This window comes from Schistocerca piceifrons, chromosome 1, assembly GCF_021461385.2.
Source record: "Schistocerca piceifrons isolate TAMUIC-IGC-003096 chromosome 1, iqSchPice1.1, whole genome shotgun sequence".
Lineage (NCBI taxonomy): Eukaryota > Metazoa > Arthropoda > Insecta > Orthoptera > Acrididae > Schistocerca > Schistocerca piceifrons.
In genome coordinates, this window is record NC_060138.1 from 815568058 (window position 1) to 815585992 (window position 17935).

Here is a 17935-nt window from a genome sequence, read left to right on the forward strand (position 1 = left end):
GCGAATACTACAGGACGCATAGAGTTGTCGCGATCCGTCAGCGAACATTTTGTTTGTAACAAAAGTAGTTCCCCAAGACGTGATCTATCACCCCTAGACGTTTAATGCAAAGGCTTTGAAACATCCTTTTCTTTACTATTAGGAGGAGATCGTCCTAGTGTGCACACATATCCGTATGTTTCACTTCATCTATGTAAGGGTAAACAATAAAGAATATACATTCATACGCCTCGTGTTAATTTATACACTGAAAATGGCGCACATGCCGAAATCACCAGTCCAGGCGCCAACTGTTGCCGCTCTGAAATACTGTGATATTGTGGATCCAAGTAAACTGAAACTGTTCGTCCTATTCAATATCTAACAGACTGTTTGAATAACACTTTTATAATTGCGAGTACACTTCCCGAATTTGCCGCCAGATCATATTGTGTATAACCTCAAAATATTTCGTTGACACAACTGTTCGACACTTTCAGGTGGTGGTAAATGCTGTTCTTACTGCTAAAAGACGCGACTGCTGATAATCACATGCCGGGGCCGAAATTTATCGGGCGAGGAGCAGGCAATACGCGTGCGCTGGAAGAAGCTCTCAGTTTACTTGGAGCTGCATTCCTCCAACTGCGAGCATCTTCCCGCTCACGCGTGTTGCCTTCTCCTCGCCTGATAAATTTCGACGCCGCCTCGCGATTACCTTTAGTCGCGTCTTCTAGTCGTGTGAACAACATCTACCACCGCCTGATGATGTCAAACAGTTGTATAGACGAAATATTGTGGGATTTGCGCAATATAATCCAGCGGCGAACCCGAGAACTGTGTTTGCAACAGGTCCGTCGGGAAAGCCTGATAAGTCACACTTAAATAGTTAATTTTAGGGCTCGGTTTTGGCTGCGCACCCTTCCATCAAACAGTGGTGAGTGACCAACCGAGGGTGGATCTCGAACGTACCTGGTAGTCGGGCAGGCAGGTACACTCTCCTTGGCCGCTGCAGATGGCGTTAGGACCGCAAGGCGACGGACTGCACGGGTCGGTGACGGTGGCCTCGGTGCTGGGCGTGACCGGGATGGGGTCGCACCGCGAGAAGGGGTCACCGGTGAGTCCCGGCCCGCAAGTGCAGACGGGCACGTGGTTCTGGACCCTGCACTCGGCGCCGTGGCCGCACGAGCCGGGGCACGGGTCCTGGCAGCGCAGGCGCACGCACGCCAGCTGGCTGGGGCACTCGGAGCTGAGCACGCACTCGGGCCGGCAGTTGGGCGGCGAGCCGCGGTAGTCCGGCAGGCACGAACACGCGGGCACCCCGCCCACCATCTGGCACTGGGCGTTCGGCCCGCACGGCGATGGCGTGCACGACGGCGGCCGCGGCGTCACCGGCTCGTCCACCACTGGCGCTGCGAACACCACAAGCGGACCTCTCTCATCTAGATCTACAGGCGCTGTCCAGGTAATGTCCGTGTTGAGCGTAAATGAGTGTGATGACTGCTTGCGTAGTTTCAGGGAGTCTGTACGTTGCTGATGGCGGTGAGAGAATCGGGACGGTGAGACCCGGTACCGTCAGAAAGCCTGTTCCTCTTGAATATAACCAAGGAAACTTCCGAGTGTGGTGTCACCATCTGACGGTCTAACCACAATCAACAGTGCAGAGCACCCGCGCTGCGTGAGACACACACAAACGCCCCCACCTCCCTCTAACTTCGCTGGCCAAAAGTGGCGATGAAAATTTCTTCCAACATCAGGATTCGAACCGGCTACCCCAGAATCGAGTATCGTTGAATGGATGTACTTTAGTGCTATCTGTTACGGAGACGAGTAATTGGTATGTGACCAAGTTTGCGAGAACGCACAACGTAACGCTGCTTCAAAGTCACCGTCGGCTCTGATAAAGGACAGGCATCTTGAGCAAGAAAACCAGATAATGTGTTGACGATGAATGCAGTTTTACGAAAATTGTGAAAGAATCTCTGGGTGGATATCCCTCGTCCACGACTGCCTTCAGTAGCAGGAGGAGCAGCGCGTGAAGGAGAACCGTCGCTTTAAGATTACAGAACAGAGTACCCATTGCTTGGAAATATCCGGCTGCAGGTTCTGTTAAAGCACCGTTCAGAAAAAAATGGTACAGTTTACTATGTTCTGGTGTTCTGATCCGCTCAGCCACATAACTGCTCTGTGCACGTCAAAGTTGCAACAGGCGTTCCAATGGGAACCGTTTGTCGCTGCATTCTACACTTCTGTCGTTATTCCCACCGATTACATCTACCGTACATCTGAAGAAGTTACTGTCCGGAACATTTAAGCAAAACTGGAGAGGTTGTCACACTACAGTTCCAACCCCAGTAAGCAGACTGGTATGGTACTAGAATCCGAAAGTTGATACCAAGGTAATGAGAAATATCTTAGCTATTGCTGGATCCGTTCCAGTGATGCTTTCCAGATGATTATGTTTCCATTCTGTTTACGGCTGTAGCAAAACGTACTTTCTGTATAACCGTGGTATTAACTCGCAGGACACGATTAATTGTATTAAGACAATACAGCATCTCATTCATAGTGGGACGCAAAAATTTCATCATCGACTGTGGAACATTCAGTAAGACATAGATCCGTTGCCAGAATTCCCCTTCGCCAAGCGAAGCCATCTGGACACCAAGAAAGCTTCTAAGATAGAAACAAGTAACCCAAATGTACAAATAGCTATTTGAAAGCCTACTTAAAATCTGGAAGTACTATGCATCTTTTTGGAATACCTATGAAAGATCCCTACAAATGTTCCGAGTAAGATATCTGTAAGCACTACATATGATTATAAATTTAAAAAAAGGATAAGTCGACGAGCAGGTGTTAACCGGCCACCGTGTCATTCTCCACGAGGTGGCGTCATATGGATGCGGTATGAAGGGGCATGAAACCAGCACACCGTTCTCCCAGCCATTGTCAATTTTCCATATCTTTCTGTTCCTACTTCTCATTCAAGGATTCCCTCAGTTGGGCTCACAAGGCCTCGTGCATCCCATTTCTTGGCAGTATTAGAAACTGAACCCAGTCCCTCATCTTGGCAGCCAGACGCAGCGATCGCTCATCCATGGAGGTTGACACATGAGTTTCCGTAAACAAAGAAAACGGTATTCAGCTCATTTGCGACTATTTTGTCCAAGTCATTTGTGATAGTCTCCCATATTCTCCTTCAAATGTCACCACGAATATAAGGCGAGGAGGGTATGACAGATGATAAAAAATAGCTGTGTCAGTAGAGAGTATGGGGAGACTTACGTAGACGCGTGCACCTGGAGAATGGGTCCCCGGTGGTGCCCTGCGGACAGGCGCAGATGGGGCTGTGGTTGCGTGCGCTGCAGCGGGCGCCCACGCCGCACGTGTTGGGGCACGGGTCGGCGCACTTGTTGTTAATGCAGGCGCGGTCATCCGGACACTCGGAGCTGACGACGCATTCGGGCCGGCAGTTGGGCGGGGCACCGATGTAGCCCGCCAGGCACGAGCACACCGCCTGCTCGTTCACCACGCGGCACACGCCATTCGGCCCGCACGGGCTGGGCACGCATGGGTCGACCACCGTCGGCCGAGCTGTGCCGCAACAACATACGCACGTCACTTACGAGTGAAATGAGATTTACATTGCTCTTCATACCAACACACACACACACACACACACACACACACACACACACACACACACACAGCAGTTTCATTGATTTCGAAATAGGTTTGTGTGGTGGTCAATACTAAAACTATAAGTTACAATATTCTGACTGTCAGCCTACTTATTCGCAGTTTCAGCATTTTAGCTAGAACAATGTCAACTATAATAAGCAGTTGTGGCACAACGGTCAGTTCCAGTGCCACCAGAAAATGTATCTCGGAGGTAAGCGCCAGGACAAGACGGGAAATGCAAAAGAAGGATGGAAAGATATGTCCCCTAAGCAACCATCTTGTCATTGGCCTTGGGTGGTTCAGAGGAACTAACGTAAGCTAAATCAAGATGGCCAAGTTGTAAGCCCGCTTCCCCACAACAAAACAAATGCACCATGCTGTTCGGTTGCAAATTAAGAGAATCACGCCCATTCTATAAGGAGACCAAATACACACATCTGTAATCATTAAAATAACAGGCTATAATAAAATTACAACAGACAAATATTGCTGTGAATGCAGTATAGTTTATGGTTGATGAAACTCATTAATTCCCTTCAAATGGTAAAAACATGTTGAAAAAGTATAATTACACAAGTATCACTATTGTTCGCTACGTGCTCTTCGTTTGAATTAAGTCTGTGATTATCCTGTGCTAATGCAGCTGCAAGCCACAAACGTTACTTCTTCAGAGACGAAAAATGAATGTTTCACAAGTAAGTGAACCAATCTAATCATCTCGCTGCGGTATCTGGATCTCGAAAGAGCAAGGAAAAACAGAAGAACAGTAAACTGTGTGCTGAAAGAAGAAACTTTCATACGGTTGTCGGATTTGCAGGTGAGATTGATTGTAAATATTTTACAATATTTCAATCAGTTTCTTCCGTACTGGCTTCTGACGAAAAGGAAGTCATACTTCTAGAAAGAAATTTCTCAATCCGAACACTAACGCTCGGTCAAACAGACTTTTGTGACACGGTAGATACGTTAACTCGCTGATTACGGATCTATTGTCAGGAGCCATAATTGGTCGCGTTCAATCGTCAGTGAGTCGTGACTGGTCTCACATCTCTAGGACAGAAAGACAGATATAGATGTCATTTTCTATCCAGAGAAGCATGATGAGGAAAGCCTCAAGCATGGAGAAAAGTCATAAACCAAAAACAAATAGCATCCATGCTGATTTATAAAAGAACAGATATGCTCACGTTCCTTCTAGAGATCTTAAGTAACTTGGCCCTGAAGAACGCCGAATAAATAAAATATCTTTAACATATTTTCAGCTGGAAATTAATAACAAACTTGTCATGAATATATCAATGTACATGCCCTGAAGCGCGTAAGTTATTAGGTTGCTGTAGCCGCGCATAATCTACAGACCACATTACTACACTACAGATGTGTAGAGGTCAGATTTGACGTGAATACTTATATTATTTGATGTTATTAATATATATGTATATCATTTGGTTATGCTCAGAAATTTGTTGATATAACAGAAAAGGACGGAATATTGGGGTTTAATGTCTCATCGACAGCGTGGCCACTAAAGACGAAGTACAAGTTCGATTTACGGAAGGATTGGGATGTAAATAAGCCGTATTGTTGTCACAGGAACCTTTTCGGCAGTTGCCTGCAGCGATTTAATACGGCAGAAGGAGTTGTGCATCATTAGATGCCTTAGGTTCCCTTTAAATTGTAGGCCTATTTTATCAGCAGCTGAACGTTTTATGGCTAATAGTAAGTTGTTGACAAAGTGTGTTTCTGAATAATGGAAACACATGTCGACCAAAGCATGTAAATAAATAAATGTTACGTGGCTAGCATCTATTTCATACCACTTTTGCTGCTTATGGTTGGTTCAAATGGCTCTGAGCACTATGGGACTTAACATCTATGGTCATCAGTCCCCTAGAACTTAGAACTACTTAAACCTAACTAGCCTAAGGACATCACACAACACCCAGTCATCACGAGGCAGAGAAAATCCCCGACCCAGCCGGGAATCGAACCCGGGAACCCGGGCGTGGGAAGCGAGAACGCTACCGCACGACCACGAGCTGCGGACTTGCTGCTTATACTATGAAGGTGATTCTCATTTGGCCTCACGAAGCTGAGCTGACTAAATCCCACCCTTCCCTCTACAGAAAAATGTGAAGCGGTTGCCGAAATCGAACACGGACACGGGACTCCGCGTTAGGAGGTAGCGGCGCTGTCTACTACAGAACGAAGGCGGCCTGCAAAGTAAGTGACTTTAAATCTTTATTTAGATGCCTATTATTTCCAGGGTGCAATGGATGAAATGCGCATTGGTGAGAAAATGAGTTTCCTTCTTTATGACGAACTTAATTAAAAATACTGGGAAGCAGTAGTAAGTAGTTTCTTGAACAGGTCCCTAGAGGCTCTTGAGGTCACACGACAAATAATTTGTTTTGTATTTCGACTCGCTAAACGTTAGACTGTTCGATGAATTACCCTAAAATACGATCCCATATAACAATATGGAATGAAAGTAGGCGAAGTATGCCAGCAAAGGACTTGGAAGAGCAGTTGAACGGAATGGACAGTGTCTTGAAAGGAGGATATAAGATGAACATCAAAAAAAGCAAAACGAGGATAATGGAATGTAGTCGAATTAAGTCGGGTGATGTTGAGGGAATTAGATTAGGAAATGAGACACTTAAAGTAGTAAAGGAGTTTTGCTATTTGGGGAGCAAAATAACTGATGCTGGCAGAAGTAGAGAGGATATAAAATGTAGACTGGCAATGGCAAGGAAAGCGTTTCTGAAGAAGAGAAATTTGTTAACATCGAGTATAGATTTAAGTGTCAGGAAGTCGTTTCTGAAAGTATTTGTATGGAGTGTAACCATGTATGGAAGTGAAACATGGACGATAAAGAGTTTAGACAAGAAGAGAATAGAAGCTTTCGAAATGTGGTGCTACAGAAGAATGTTGAAGATTAGATGGGTAGATCACGTAACTAATGAGGAGGTATTGAATAGGATCGAGGAGAAGAGAAGTTTGTGGCACAACTTGACTAGAAGAAGGGACTTGTCCCGAGGCATCAAGGGATCACAAATTTAGCATTGGAGGGCAGCGTGGAGGGTAAGAATCGTAGAGGGAGACCAAGAGATGAATACACTAAGCAGATTCAGAAGGATGTAGGTTGCAGTAGGTACTGGGAGATGATGGAGCTTGCACAGGATAGAGTAGCATGGAGAGCTGCATCAAACCAGTCTCAGGACTGAAGACCACAACAACAACAACAACGCGTGACGTGACCCGCATGTAGGAAGGCAGAAGAGGTAAGTGGAAGACGAAAAGGTGAGTACGAGAGTGGTAGACTTGAACTCACTGGTGACTTGCACACGGCGGCAGGAGAAGAATGGGTCTCCGGTGAAGTCGGGTGGGCAGTTGCAGACGGGTACGTGGTTAGCGACGGTGCAGACGGCTCCGACCCCGCAGGTGTTGGGGCAGGGGTCGGCGCAGCGGTAGGCGACGCAGGCCAGGTGCGGCGCGCAGTCGCTGGACGCCTCGCACTCGCGCCGGCAGCCGCGCGCGCCGTCCTTGGCGTACGGGTCTCCCTGGTAGCCGGGCAGGCACGAGCACGCGCCGGCGCCGCCGCGCTCGCGGCACTCGGCGTTCGGCCCGCAGGGCGACGGCTGGCACGGCGTCGACGCAGGCGTGCGCTCCGTCGCTGTCAAGGGAGAAACACGCTCGTACCCAGTCCCAACCATCTCAACAGTTCTTCACTTCCACCACACTCAACGTGTCTTCTGAACGGACGGGGTAAACATTGCTAACATGTAGCGAGAGGCGTATATGCCAACGGCTAAGCAAATTAAGAATACACACAGACACACGTACACACACACACACACACACACACACACACACACCTTGTACGTCAATGTTTGTTCTTATCACGCCAATTGCAATTCTACAGAAATATGTGACAATCGGTAGATTTTTAACAGTAAATGAAACTGTTTTCGTCACTTGCAAACAGCATGGTCAAACAAATAGTTCTCACTCGTCTCTGCAGAATGTGCATACTGGGCTTAGATTTACAAATTAAGTTCCGGGAGGATATATCAGCGCTGGCACAGAAGTAGTGAAACGAATTTTTCATTGTTGATACGTTCAGAGTAGCATAGCCATATTTTACCGATTGACTTTCATGACCTGAGTTAATGTGTCCTTAGAAAATTATATGAGTACGCGAGTCCTCGAAAAATATTGTACTGTGTTCAGAGTCTGTTTGCATCACGAACCCTGCTCTCAGCTACACATATAAGCAACGCAATGAATATGGACGACCACGTTTGGTTCTTAATACTACTGCTTCGTGCCTACGGCTCCAACTTTAACAGCGACATAGTGTTATGCATTGCAAGCTCGTTGCAACGACATGAATATCGCAACCTGCATGACAGTTTGGAGAAATTAAAGACCAATCGCGTCTTTTTGTACTTCTTATACGATGCTTTTAGAAAATTATAAACATACAACATGAGTTAACTCGTTTATGTTCTTAACAAATCAGATACTCGTGTAAGAGAATAAACGAGTACAGAAACCGGAATTTCGAAATCAACACCGTTGTTTGAATACATACTGTCGTCAACACTACTGCTGTAAATTTTGGAAAGAATAAACAGTTGGACAAAGCCTAGACAAATCTTTGTTTACGAGATTCTGGCTCACTTGCCAAGAATCATAACGAATGTTTGCTAACCATATCGCAGAGCCTGTGTTTATACGGTGACGAACCACAATCGAAATCTCTCGCAGTGAGACTGACACCATTGAGGAGATTCATTGCGTCGAAAGATGCCACGTTTACCACAACACTGTAGACACCGATAGCGGAGCCGTGGCAAAGGCATCAACGTATAAATTTACGTTTGCTGGCAAAGGGTGACCTAGCGGCCGACGTTGGATCCCTAACTTCGAAGCTACGGAGCTGGATGGCTTTTACGGACATGGATTCCCACACACCCGCTACAACGTCTCTAAGTCTGTCGGTATCGTTTCGAAGTTGAAACGCCTGTACGGTTGTTACAGTGATGGTCGAACTGTCTTCTGTGATAAAATACTGTCAGATTTGAATAGAAAATAACTTCGAGAGTAATAATTCATAAATAATAGTTGAGCCCACAAAGGACAAGTCATGTCTGTACGTGTTTGTCCGGCAGTATTTATTTTGCCTGTGACATCATCGTACCAGCTTAGGCTCAAGCGTTTGGTTATTACAAATTAGTTTTGTCTAGAGTTATAAATTGGTGTATCGTGGAAAGACGTTTAGCTAGAACATTGATTCGGGTCTAATTGTGAAGTATAACTAACAGACACTTCCGCTGCTGTTGGTCTTCATGTCGAATACACAACACGAATCTTTGCATTCACTGGTGACAGTAATTGTTTGTCAGTTGCATATAGGGTAAAGACAGTCAAGAAGAAGAGACAGAAAGTGAAGATGGAAGACAATCTAGACACTCAATACAATTACAAGACCGACAACAACTTGAAGAGTGCACTCATGTATGGAGGCGATAATGGTGAAGGGTGGGTAAGGGAGCTAAAGCTGCGGGTTGGAGCCTTACATGGCGGGGCGAGCACGCAGTTGGTGTTGGGGTCGCCGCGGTAGTTCTGCGGGCAGGTGCAGACGGCGCGGTGGTTGGCTGCCACGCACATGGCGAGGAAGCCGCACGCGCCTCGGCACGGGTCGACGCAGCGCAGGTCACGGCACGCCCTGTTGCCGGGGCAGTCGCCGTCAGAGGAGCACTCGGGCCGGCAGTTGGGGGCTCGCCCCACGTAGTTGGGCAGGCAGGAGCACGCGGGCTGCGAGCCCACGGCGCGGCACTGCGAGTTGGGTCCGCACGGCGACGGCGAGCAAGGGTCCCTCGGCGGCGCGGGGGGCGTCACGGGCTCTGTAAGGGACGCGAGCGTGCGGCGGCTCAGCCGGCGTGGCGGCACACGGGGCTTCCTGAGAGCAGTAGCTGCTTCCACCAGACAACCTTCCCAAATGGCTTCTCCTCAATGTCCCTCCTCGCTCTGGCATTTGCAAGAACTGTGTCAATTTTGATATGACGAGAAAGTGGTTACGGCAGAGGTTGCTTGCTCCCTATCTCCCTAGCCCCCCGATTACAATTTGAATGACATATTCTATATAAAAACTGTCACTATCATTTTGCATAGGGCAATCAAATGAAAACGAGACACGTGGAGAAAAGTAAGTAAGCTGCTTGCTATTTCAAAAATAATCGCCACACTATTAATACTTCTATCCCATTGTGAGACAAGATAGTCAGTGCCTTCATGGAAAAATGTTTGCGGCTGCCTACGAAACCATCATTGTGCCCAAGCTTGCACCACTTCGTTCGGAGCAAATCGACGGTCAGAAATGTCTTTCTTCAGTATGGCAAATTGCATGGCGAGGGAGCGGGACTGTATGGAGGCTGTGTAAGGGCTTCCCAGCGAAACTTTTGTAGTATAGCGGAAGAACAGACACGCCAGTGTCGGGCAGGTCGTAATAACATTTTTCTTTGACTGCAAAGGCTTACTGCTCATTAACTTTCTAGACATGACGCCACAATTAAGGCACAGCGGTATAAGGACACTGCAAAAACTAAGCGCACCATCAAGTCCAGACGCTCAGGAATGTTGACGGACAGCATCATTCTGCTGTAGGACAATGCTCGCCCACATGTTGCCAAGGTTGTTTCGAGCACGCTGCACAAGTTTCATTGGGAACCCTTACACATCCTCCAGACAGCCTAAAGCTCTTTCCATGCGATTTCCACATTTTTGGAGCCTTGAAGAAAGACATTCGTGGTCGCCGATTTGCTTTTGGACGAAGAGGTGCACGCCTGTAGACGATCATGATTCCGTAGGCAATCGCGAATATTTTTCCTTGAAATCATCGACCGTCTTGTCTCACAGTGGAATAAATGTATTAACAGCTACGGCGCTTACATTTGAAATAAAACAGTTTACTTACTTTTTTCCGTCTATACCGTCTTCATTTCACTGCCCCATATAAACATTGTTTTCGTCAGAATAGCAATCTATACGATACAAATTCAGCGTTATAACTGTTTCGGAAGTCTGTCAATAAATAATGGAGTACATAGACACTGAATATGAGGATATTTTGTGCGCTTCCTGTGACCGTTAGAGCGGCCTACAAGCCAAAATTTGAAGCCAATCTTTGCGTGGAAACTAGTGCTACTGAGACTTTTGGGTGTCACGTCATTAAAATGGCCGCAAAACAGCAGAAAAATCCCAATATTCAATGTATATTTACTATGTAATATTTTGAAGATCATCAAAAATGTCGTATCACTGACTTTGTCTGATGCAGATCTGCCGTGCAGAGTAGACGCGCGGTCTCAGGCGTGACAAGACGCGCGTCTACTCTGCACGGCAGATCTGCATCAGACAAAGTCTGTGATTATATATATATATATATATATATGTGTGTGTGTGTGTGTGTGTGTGTTGTCCTTAGCGTAAGTTAGATTCAGAACTGTGTAAGCTTAGGGACTGATGACTTCATCAGCTTTGTTCCATAGGATCTCACCAGAACTTTCCAGAATTTGACACAGATCTGCTTTTCTGGCACAAAAGTATCGTAGTACCATTTAAAAGATGCCTGTGCCGGACTACAGTTTGGCAACATGCCATCTAACTGATTTTCAGCAGTGTAAGTAGATAGACTTTTTGGAACAAATTGCCTCTCTCTGCACCATTTTCTCGTCACATCAAAATTAGCCTAGTTACTGCAGATAGAAGAGTCAAGTGGTACACTTTTATACACCGCATGTCCTTCTTAAAAGATGAAAAGTACCTTTTCCTAGCGTTTCTAAAGATATTCACATTCCCCCTCCCTTGAGGTGTAGGCAGAGTCAGCCAAATAAAGACTCTTCATTGGGTGTTTATTGTGTGGTCGTGTACCAACGGAAAACGTTGTTTTGGTTATAATTACATACACAACTTTGTCTGACTTGGAATTTAATCTGTCCAATAAATAGAGTAATCTCAAATTAGTCTGATGCCATACTCAGGTTAGAGACTTTTATTGGAGGTGACAGCAAAACACAAGGAATAATAAATGTCTTAACATACCCTTTAAACAGCAGTCTGATGGAACTATGAAAAGACAGCACCGAGGGATACAGCGATAGTACACAATTGCTACAGATGACACTGATTATTTAGCGTGTTTTGCTGTCATCACCAATAACTTTCCTGATCTGAAAATAGCATTACAATAATATGAGACTCATGTATAGACATATTAAATTACAAATTATACAGACTGAGTAACTCATTCCGCAGTAGATTATGCGCTGTTTCGAGACTTCCTAATGGATTAGAACTGCTGAACTGAGTGAAAGTGTTTTTGTTGTGAATATTAGAACAATCAGAAAAGTACCGATTTCCTGAAAGTTGTCCTTTCCGTATGACAAATATTTTCCGTTCCTTCTGTCGGATAATACAATTACCTACTACGCGATACTAAAGTAGCTAATCAGTGACCGATAATCATCTTCTCAAAAATAACTTCACATGGAGGCACGGATTTCTGAAGAATACATATACCGTCGAGTACGTGTCTGTGTTAGGAAGGAAAACCTAAGAAATTTATGTGGCTAGAAGAGGCCTGATGACGTATCAATTCTTTCTTATCGTGCAAGCAGCATTGAATGGTGGAAGCATGGCTTTTGCTCGCAAGACAGCTTCGACAGAGAATCAAGAATGCTTGAAAACAGAGGAAAGAAAACAGAGAAACAAAAAAGTAGTATTGTCTTGTCTAGACAGCATAACAGTGGAAAGGATTCTTGTGGTATTTTTCTTGTTCTTCGTGGCAAGATTGTATAATATACCTTCATCTTTTTTGTTTTTTTATTTATTTGTTTAATTTGGTACTGTACCTTTTGGTTAAGGGTAGAACTACGACTTTAAATCGACCGCCACAAGATATACATGTATTTCAATAATCGGGGTGTGATCAGACGCAGAAAATTTGCTAGAAAGTATGGCAATGTGTAATTCGCCTGCTTTCTTTTGTACATTCATTTTCAAATGTTAGCGTAGTAAATACGTGGCGTGGAATTGTGAAAACGTCACGCTCATCGTATGGACACCATATAAAAATCACATCTGGGCTGAACGATTGCTAAACCGGTGCATTTATTTGATTTTGGTATGGGGGAATTCCACTATGGGAATAGGTTATTAGCAGCTAGTGGATTCTAACTCCCAGACCATCATTTCGACTGAAGTAAGGCTCCAGTGGGAGCATGTCAGCAATGATTCTGTAACTTATGATTTGATTATGTTGAAAGTGTGTATACCTGTAATTAATCAATTCTTTACCGTCACACTTTTCTTCGCCACATCAGTGTACTAAAGCTAAGGAAAGCTAACTAGAGAAAGCATCCTTCCTTATCAGTGTTGTTCAACTTTTGAATAACACTGAACAGTGGATGCCAGTATTTCGTCCACGACAATACTGCCCAAATGCTTCAGTCCTTGAACTGTATATATTTATATACAGAATGAAACAGACCTCCAAGGACAAAATTGCTTGGGTTGTCGAGGGATATTTACCGAGTATTTTGATGCAATGTACCCATTGTCTCCCGTGGCACGTTACAGAGTAATTACATATTGTTTAATTTCTTAACCCTTATGCTGCTATTGCATTTAAAATATCTGCACAACAGTGAAAATGCCGTCGATGTGCGCTGTGTGTCTCGTTTGGAGACAAACTTGTTCCATTTACTCACGGGTCGTGCTGTTGACAACAACAATATCCACTTAACTCTTGGCTCTCAAGCTTGAGTTCACTACTGCGCGGTCCAGTCTCGGAATGGTTTTCCTGGAGTGTTAGTTGTACGATAATAGCGATACACAAGTGTCGACAGGCTTACTCACGAAGCATCGGCCTATGTGCATCTCGTCTACGGGTTCATTGAATGCAGTGGAAAAACGGCACGAAGACGATATGCTCAGCTGTTCCCGGAGCGATGTCAACAACATAACAGTAGTTTGCCATCTGTAAATAGGCGTCCGCGAGTAGCCATATTCTATCGAGTTATTACGTTTTGTCGATTGGATATTACAAAGTTTGTGGCTGTTGGGAAAGCATTTTCACAGAAACGAAGATAATTCTGGCAATAAATCCAAAAAAGTTATAATTATATTATTACTTTATAACGAGCCACCAGAGACACGGGGTCCCCGTATCAAAATGCTCAGTAAATATCCCTGAACAACCTCCGAAATGTTGTCCGTGGAGTTCTGATTCAGCCTGTATATTTCTATACAGAATAACTCATTGACCGGAGAAATCGATGTCACTAAATTAGGTTCCTATTTTCCATAAGAATCCCCATAACATTCTCATCCGTTCGGGCCCCTTTGACATTACTGCATGGAGGAAGCATGATAGCTTCCTATATTCATATCAACATTCCACCGTTTTATCTCGCAATAGGTGCAAATTATGAGGTCTTTAAATCAACATGACAGTCATTTTATCACGGTTTCTAACACATATCGCGAACGCGTTGATTCAGGTGAAGGTTTGTACATAAACTTCTGGTATACTGTGTTACGGTATACTCCCTTTGGCATCAACTGTGAAAGAATTTTATTAAATAGGATATTCCACTATGTACGAGGAAAGTTTATTTAGGGAACGTTAGCAACCGTGGGTTATTTGAAAGATATTCTAGTTATAACCAACAGAAATCACGTGCACCAAAAGCGTGTTTTGAAGTATCAGGATGCGCTCTAGACAAGACTGAAGGTAAGAGTAATATACATGTAATACAAGGAATGAGACAGCTAATAAAATTGCCACACTAGACAGATAACTGAAGTGAGAACAATGTAAATTCAGGACAGAGACACAGAAGAAGAAGGAGGCCGGCTTACGCTCTTTGACGCAGCGGGAGAAGGGGTCTCCAGTGTATCCCGGCGGGCACGAGCAGATGGGGTTGTGGTTGACTACCTGGCAGCGCGCGGCCCTGCCGCAGGTGCCTGGGCACGGGTCTACGCACTTCTGGCGCGAGCACGCTCTGTTCTGCGGGCACTCGGAGCTCACGAGGCACTCGGGCCGACAGTTGGGCGGCGCGCCCACGAAGCCGGTGCTGCACGAGCAGACGGCGTGTCCGTCCGTGACGCGGCACACGCTGTTGGGCCCGCACGGCGACGGCTCGCACGGGTTGCGCGGCTTCTCCTGCACGGCTGTAGGGCGCAGCGGTCAGTCGCGGCTAGCTGCCGCCCGGGACGGGCAGGCAGTGGAGGGGAGGGGGTGGGGGCAGGGGTGCGTCCCCGGCTCAGCAGGTCCTGTAGCCCAAACCAGCTCCTACTATGATGCTCTGCTCTACCAACAGGTGTCTTGTGACGAATACAGGTAATTCGACTAAAGGTGTAACTAGCATTAATTGAATGATGACAACGTCAAAACATTCCTTTTCGCAACGTGTCGTGTTGACAGTGTATTCTGTAACAACAAATAGACTGCTGCTCGATAATACTGTCCTGTTGAACCACTGCTGTCTTCACAAGTTGTCGTCAGGTGATAATAACAACAGTAACGAGGAACGGTACATCGGTACACACTGTGACATATCTGGAAAAATCCGATGACGACTACTGGTGGCTACTACCAGTTAACGATATAAAACGTTTTTTGTGATTGTGTCGAAGAAAAGTTAAGTGCGGTGTATCTCGTTACTGTAAAATATTAAGCATGAAAATCTGTATTGAGCAGTTTATGGCTGTAACGGGCATTTTCTTATTTATACCAATACTGGCTCCGGAGATCTGTTTTGTGAACAAAGAGTATCACATTAGAAACGTCTATATGATGAGGGGTATTGTTTCGAATGTCCAGATGGACTGACGGTCTCATTTTTACGTAAAATACGAGGTTTGGAACTTTAATAGTGGCAGCTATTTATTTACAACTTATACAAAATAGAGACATGCTTCCTTCAGAGTAGTCACTAACATTGTATATAGCCCGTCTCCAGCGATGTGGAAATCGCATGATACATAAGCAGCGCCAGTCATGTTGACAGCGCCAGTGAAGCGGTCTATTGTTCGACGAGTCTCTCTAACAGTTCTGAAGCTAATGCTAAGAAGTGCTTTCTTCAATTTAGGAATCACGTTATAGTCACAAGGGCTTAACTCTGGGGAGTATGGTGGGCGGTACAGCACCTTCCATCCCCATCGATCGAACAGATCACACACACCTTGCCCCATATGCGTCTGAGCATTGCCCTGCAAAACGATTTGAAGGCACTGCATAAAGTGTCGTCTTTCTGTAAGCTGGTCGCTGGCTGTGTTGCAAAAAGGAACAGCTCAGAGAAAGAAGCGGCGACACTTTCTACAGTACCCGCCCATCATTTGCACGACAATGCTCAGGAGCGTAAGGAGCTAGGTGCGACTGATTTGTTCGATCGACGGGGCTGGGAAGTGCTGTATCACCCACCACACTCCCCGCAGTTAAGTACTTTACACTTGCACATCTCTGACAACAAGCTATACACTATGCTGCTGACTACTGTGGAGGAGAGTAAGTTGTAACGAAATAGTTGCCACTATTAAAGTTCCAACCCTTATATATCCACGACTTATGGAACTTTGTGAGGTGCTGCGAGCACGCGTCTTTTGGAAATACTGGCGAGCACGGATATGTCAAAATACACTGTATAAGGCTAAATTTGTCAACACGCCTTCTTGCCCGAGACCTTAGCGTCTGTCACGCACTCCAGGAAAACTTAAGAAATTAAAAGTTTACATGCCAGAAGTGTGTTACAAATTCGTACCTGTTGCACACTACCTTTTCTGTCGTCACTGAAATGCCTGTATTCCTTTTATGCTCCCCTGCTTCATTCGGGGACGCACTCCTGAATTTAGTTTGAAACAAGAAGAGTTGGAAAGGGAAGTGACAGAGTACACCAAGAATTGGAAAAAAAACACAGGAAAATGTTGAGTGGACTAGACACAGTAGTAAACACATCATCGAAGAGAAAGACACTTAAACCCAAAGATACAGAATATGTAAGAAGAAACTGTAGTAAATTAAACATATAAATTACAGCGACAATATGTGTTCGTGCAACTCAGGTACTTCCCTGTCCTTACGAAGAGTAAGGCATCACATTTATGAAGCAAACGCCAATAATTTTTGGGCGTAGTTATTGTGTTTAAGTTTCATGTTATGACTCTGAGTTGCACAAAGACTTAGTCGTGTCTGCATAAAGATAAAGTTAAGTAAAGACAAGTCACTAGTGGAATAAAGATATAGCCACAAGTTGTGTAGTATAGATAGTACAGATGAAGAATCTTACTGGGCTCCCTGAGTACGCATGCAGTGAGGGGATTTCCAGAGTATCCCGGCAGGCAGGTACAGGAAGGCGCGTGGTTGACAACACGGCACTCGGCGTTGGTTCCGCAGGTGCCGGGACACGGGTCCCTGCACTTGTTGTTGACGCACGCCTTGCTACGGTCGCAGTCTGTGTTGAGCACGCACTCGGGCCTGCAGCCCGTGTAAGGGTCTCCAAAGTACTCGGGTAAGCACGTACAAGAGCCCGCGCCCTGGCGCTCTTTGCATACGGCGTTCGCACCACAAGGCGAAGGATTACATGGGTCTCGTGGGCCTTCCGTTGAAGTTGGTACTGTAAGGATAAATTGTACACCTAGTATTGGTTTCTTTGCGGTCTGTTACTCAAAATCTGCACTTGTTGGACAATACTGTTTGACAGTTTTTCATCCATGTGATTAATTTTCAACAAATAGTGTAAATGTCTCGGACTACAAACAATCACACTGGTAGCAGTTGCAAGTCAATACACATACCTCGTCACTGTGGTTGAAGATATTGGCGGCAACGAAACAAATGTTAGTAACTAAGAATAGAAAACAACTTAGTGCAACGACAGAGAATTGTTGTGGCAGGTGCCATAGCTTACCACCAAATAAATGTGTTAAACGTTCATCTTTTCATAGTATCAGACACTAGATAAATACAGTACTTCCTCAAGCATGCCAAATATACTTAGGGAAAAATGCGTTATTTCAACTAATCAATACAGGTGTCTTGAATGCGGTAGTCTAGGAACTTACATGTATTTTCTGTGTTGCTTATACGTAATAATAACACGTTTGAGACATGAACTCTAATGCCAACTTATACTGTAAAACGCCAGTAGTTACTTCCATTTACTTGTTTTTAGTCTGTATAGTAAAGATTCGGAAATCTATTCCACAA

The 17935-nt window shown here is 45.2% G+C and overlaps 1 protein-coding gene across 1 annotated transcript in view; it reads right to left on the reverse strand.

The window, feature by feature from the left end:
• The window catches only part of LOC124775374, a 607101-nt gene that overhangs the window by 203602 nt on the left and 385564 nt on the right, over nucleotides 1-17935 (reverse strand). The window contains exons 82-87 of the mRNA XM_047250212.1: nucleotides 17016-17342; nucleotides 14590-14901; nucleotides 9246-9641; nucleotides 6995-7336; nucleotides 3265-3573; nucleotides 949-1382 (exon numbers count right to left, since the gene is read on the reverse strand). Coding sequence (XP_047106168.1) covers nucleotides 949-1382; nucleotides 3265-3573; nucleotides 6995-7336; nucleotides 9246-9641; nucleotides 14590-14901; nucleotides 17016-17342 — 2120 coding nt within the window. The remainder of the gene's footprint in view (nucleotides 1-948; nucleotides 1383-3264; nucleotides 3574-6994; nucleotides 7337-9245; nucleotides 9642-14589; nucleotides 14902-17015; nucleotides 17343-17935) is intronic.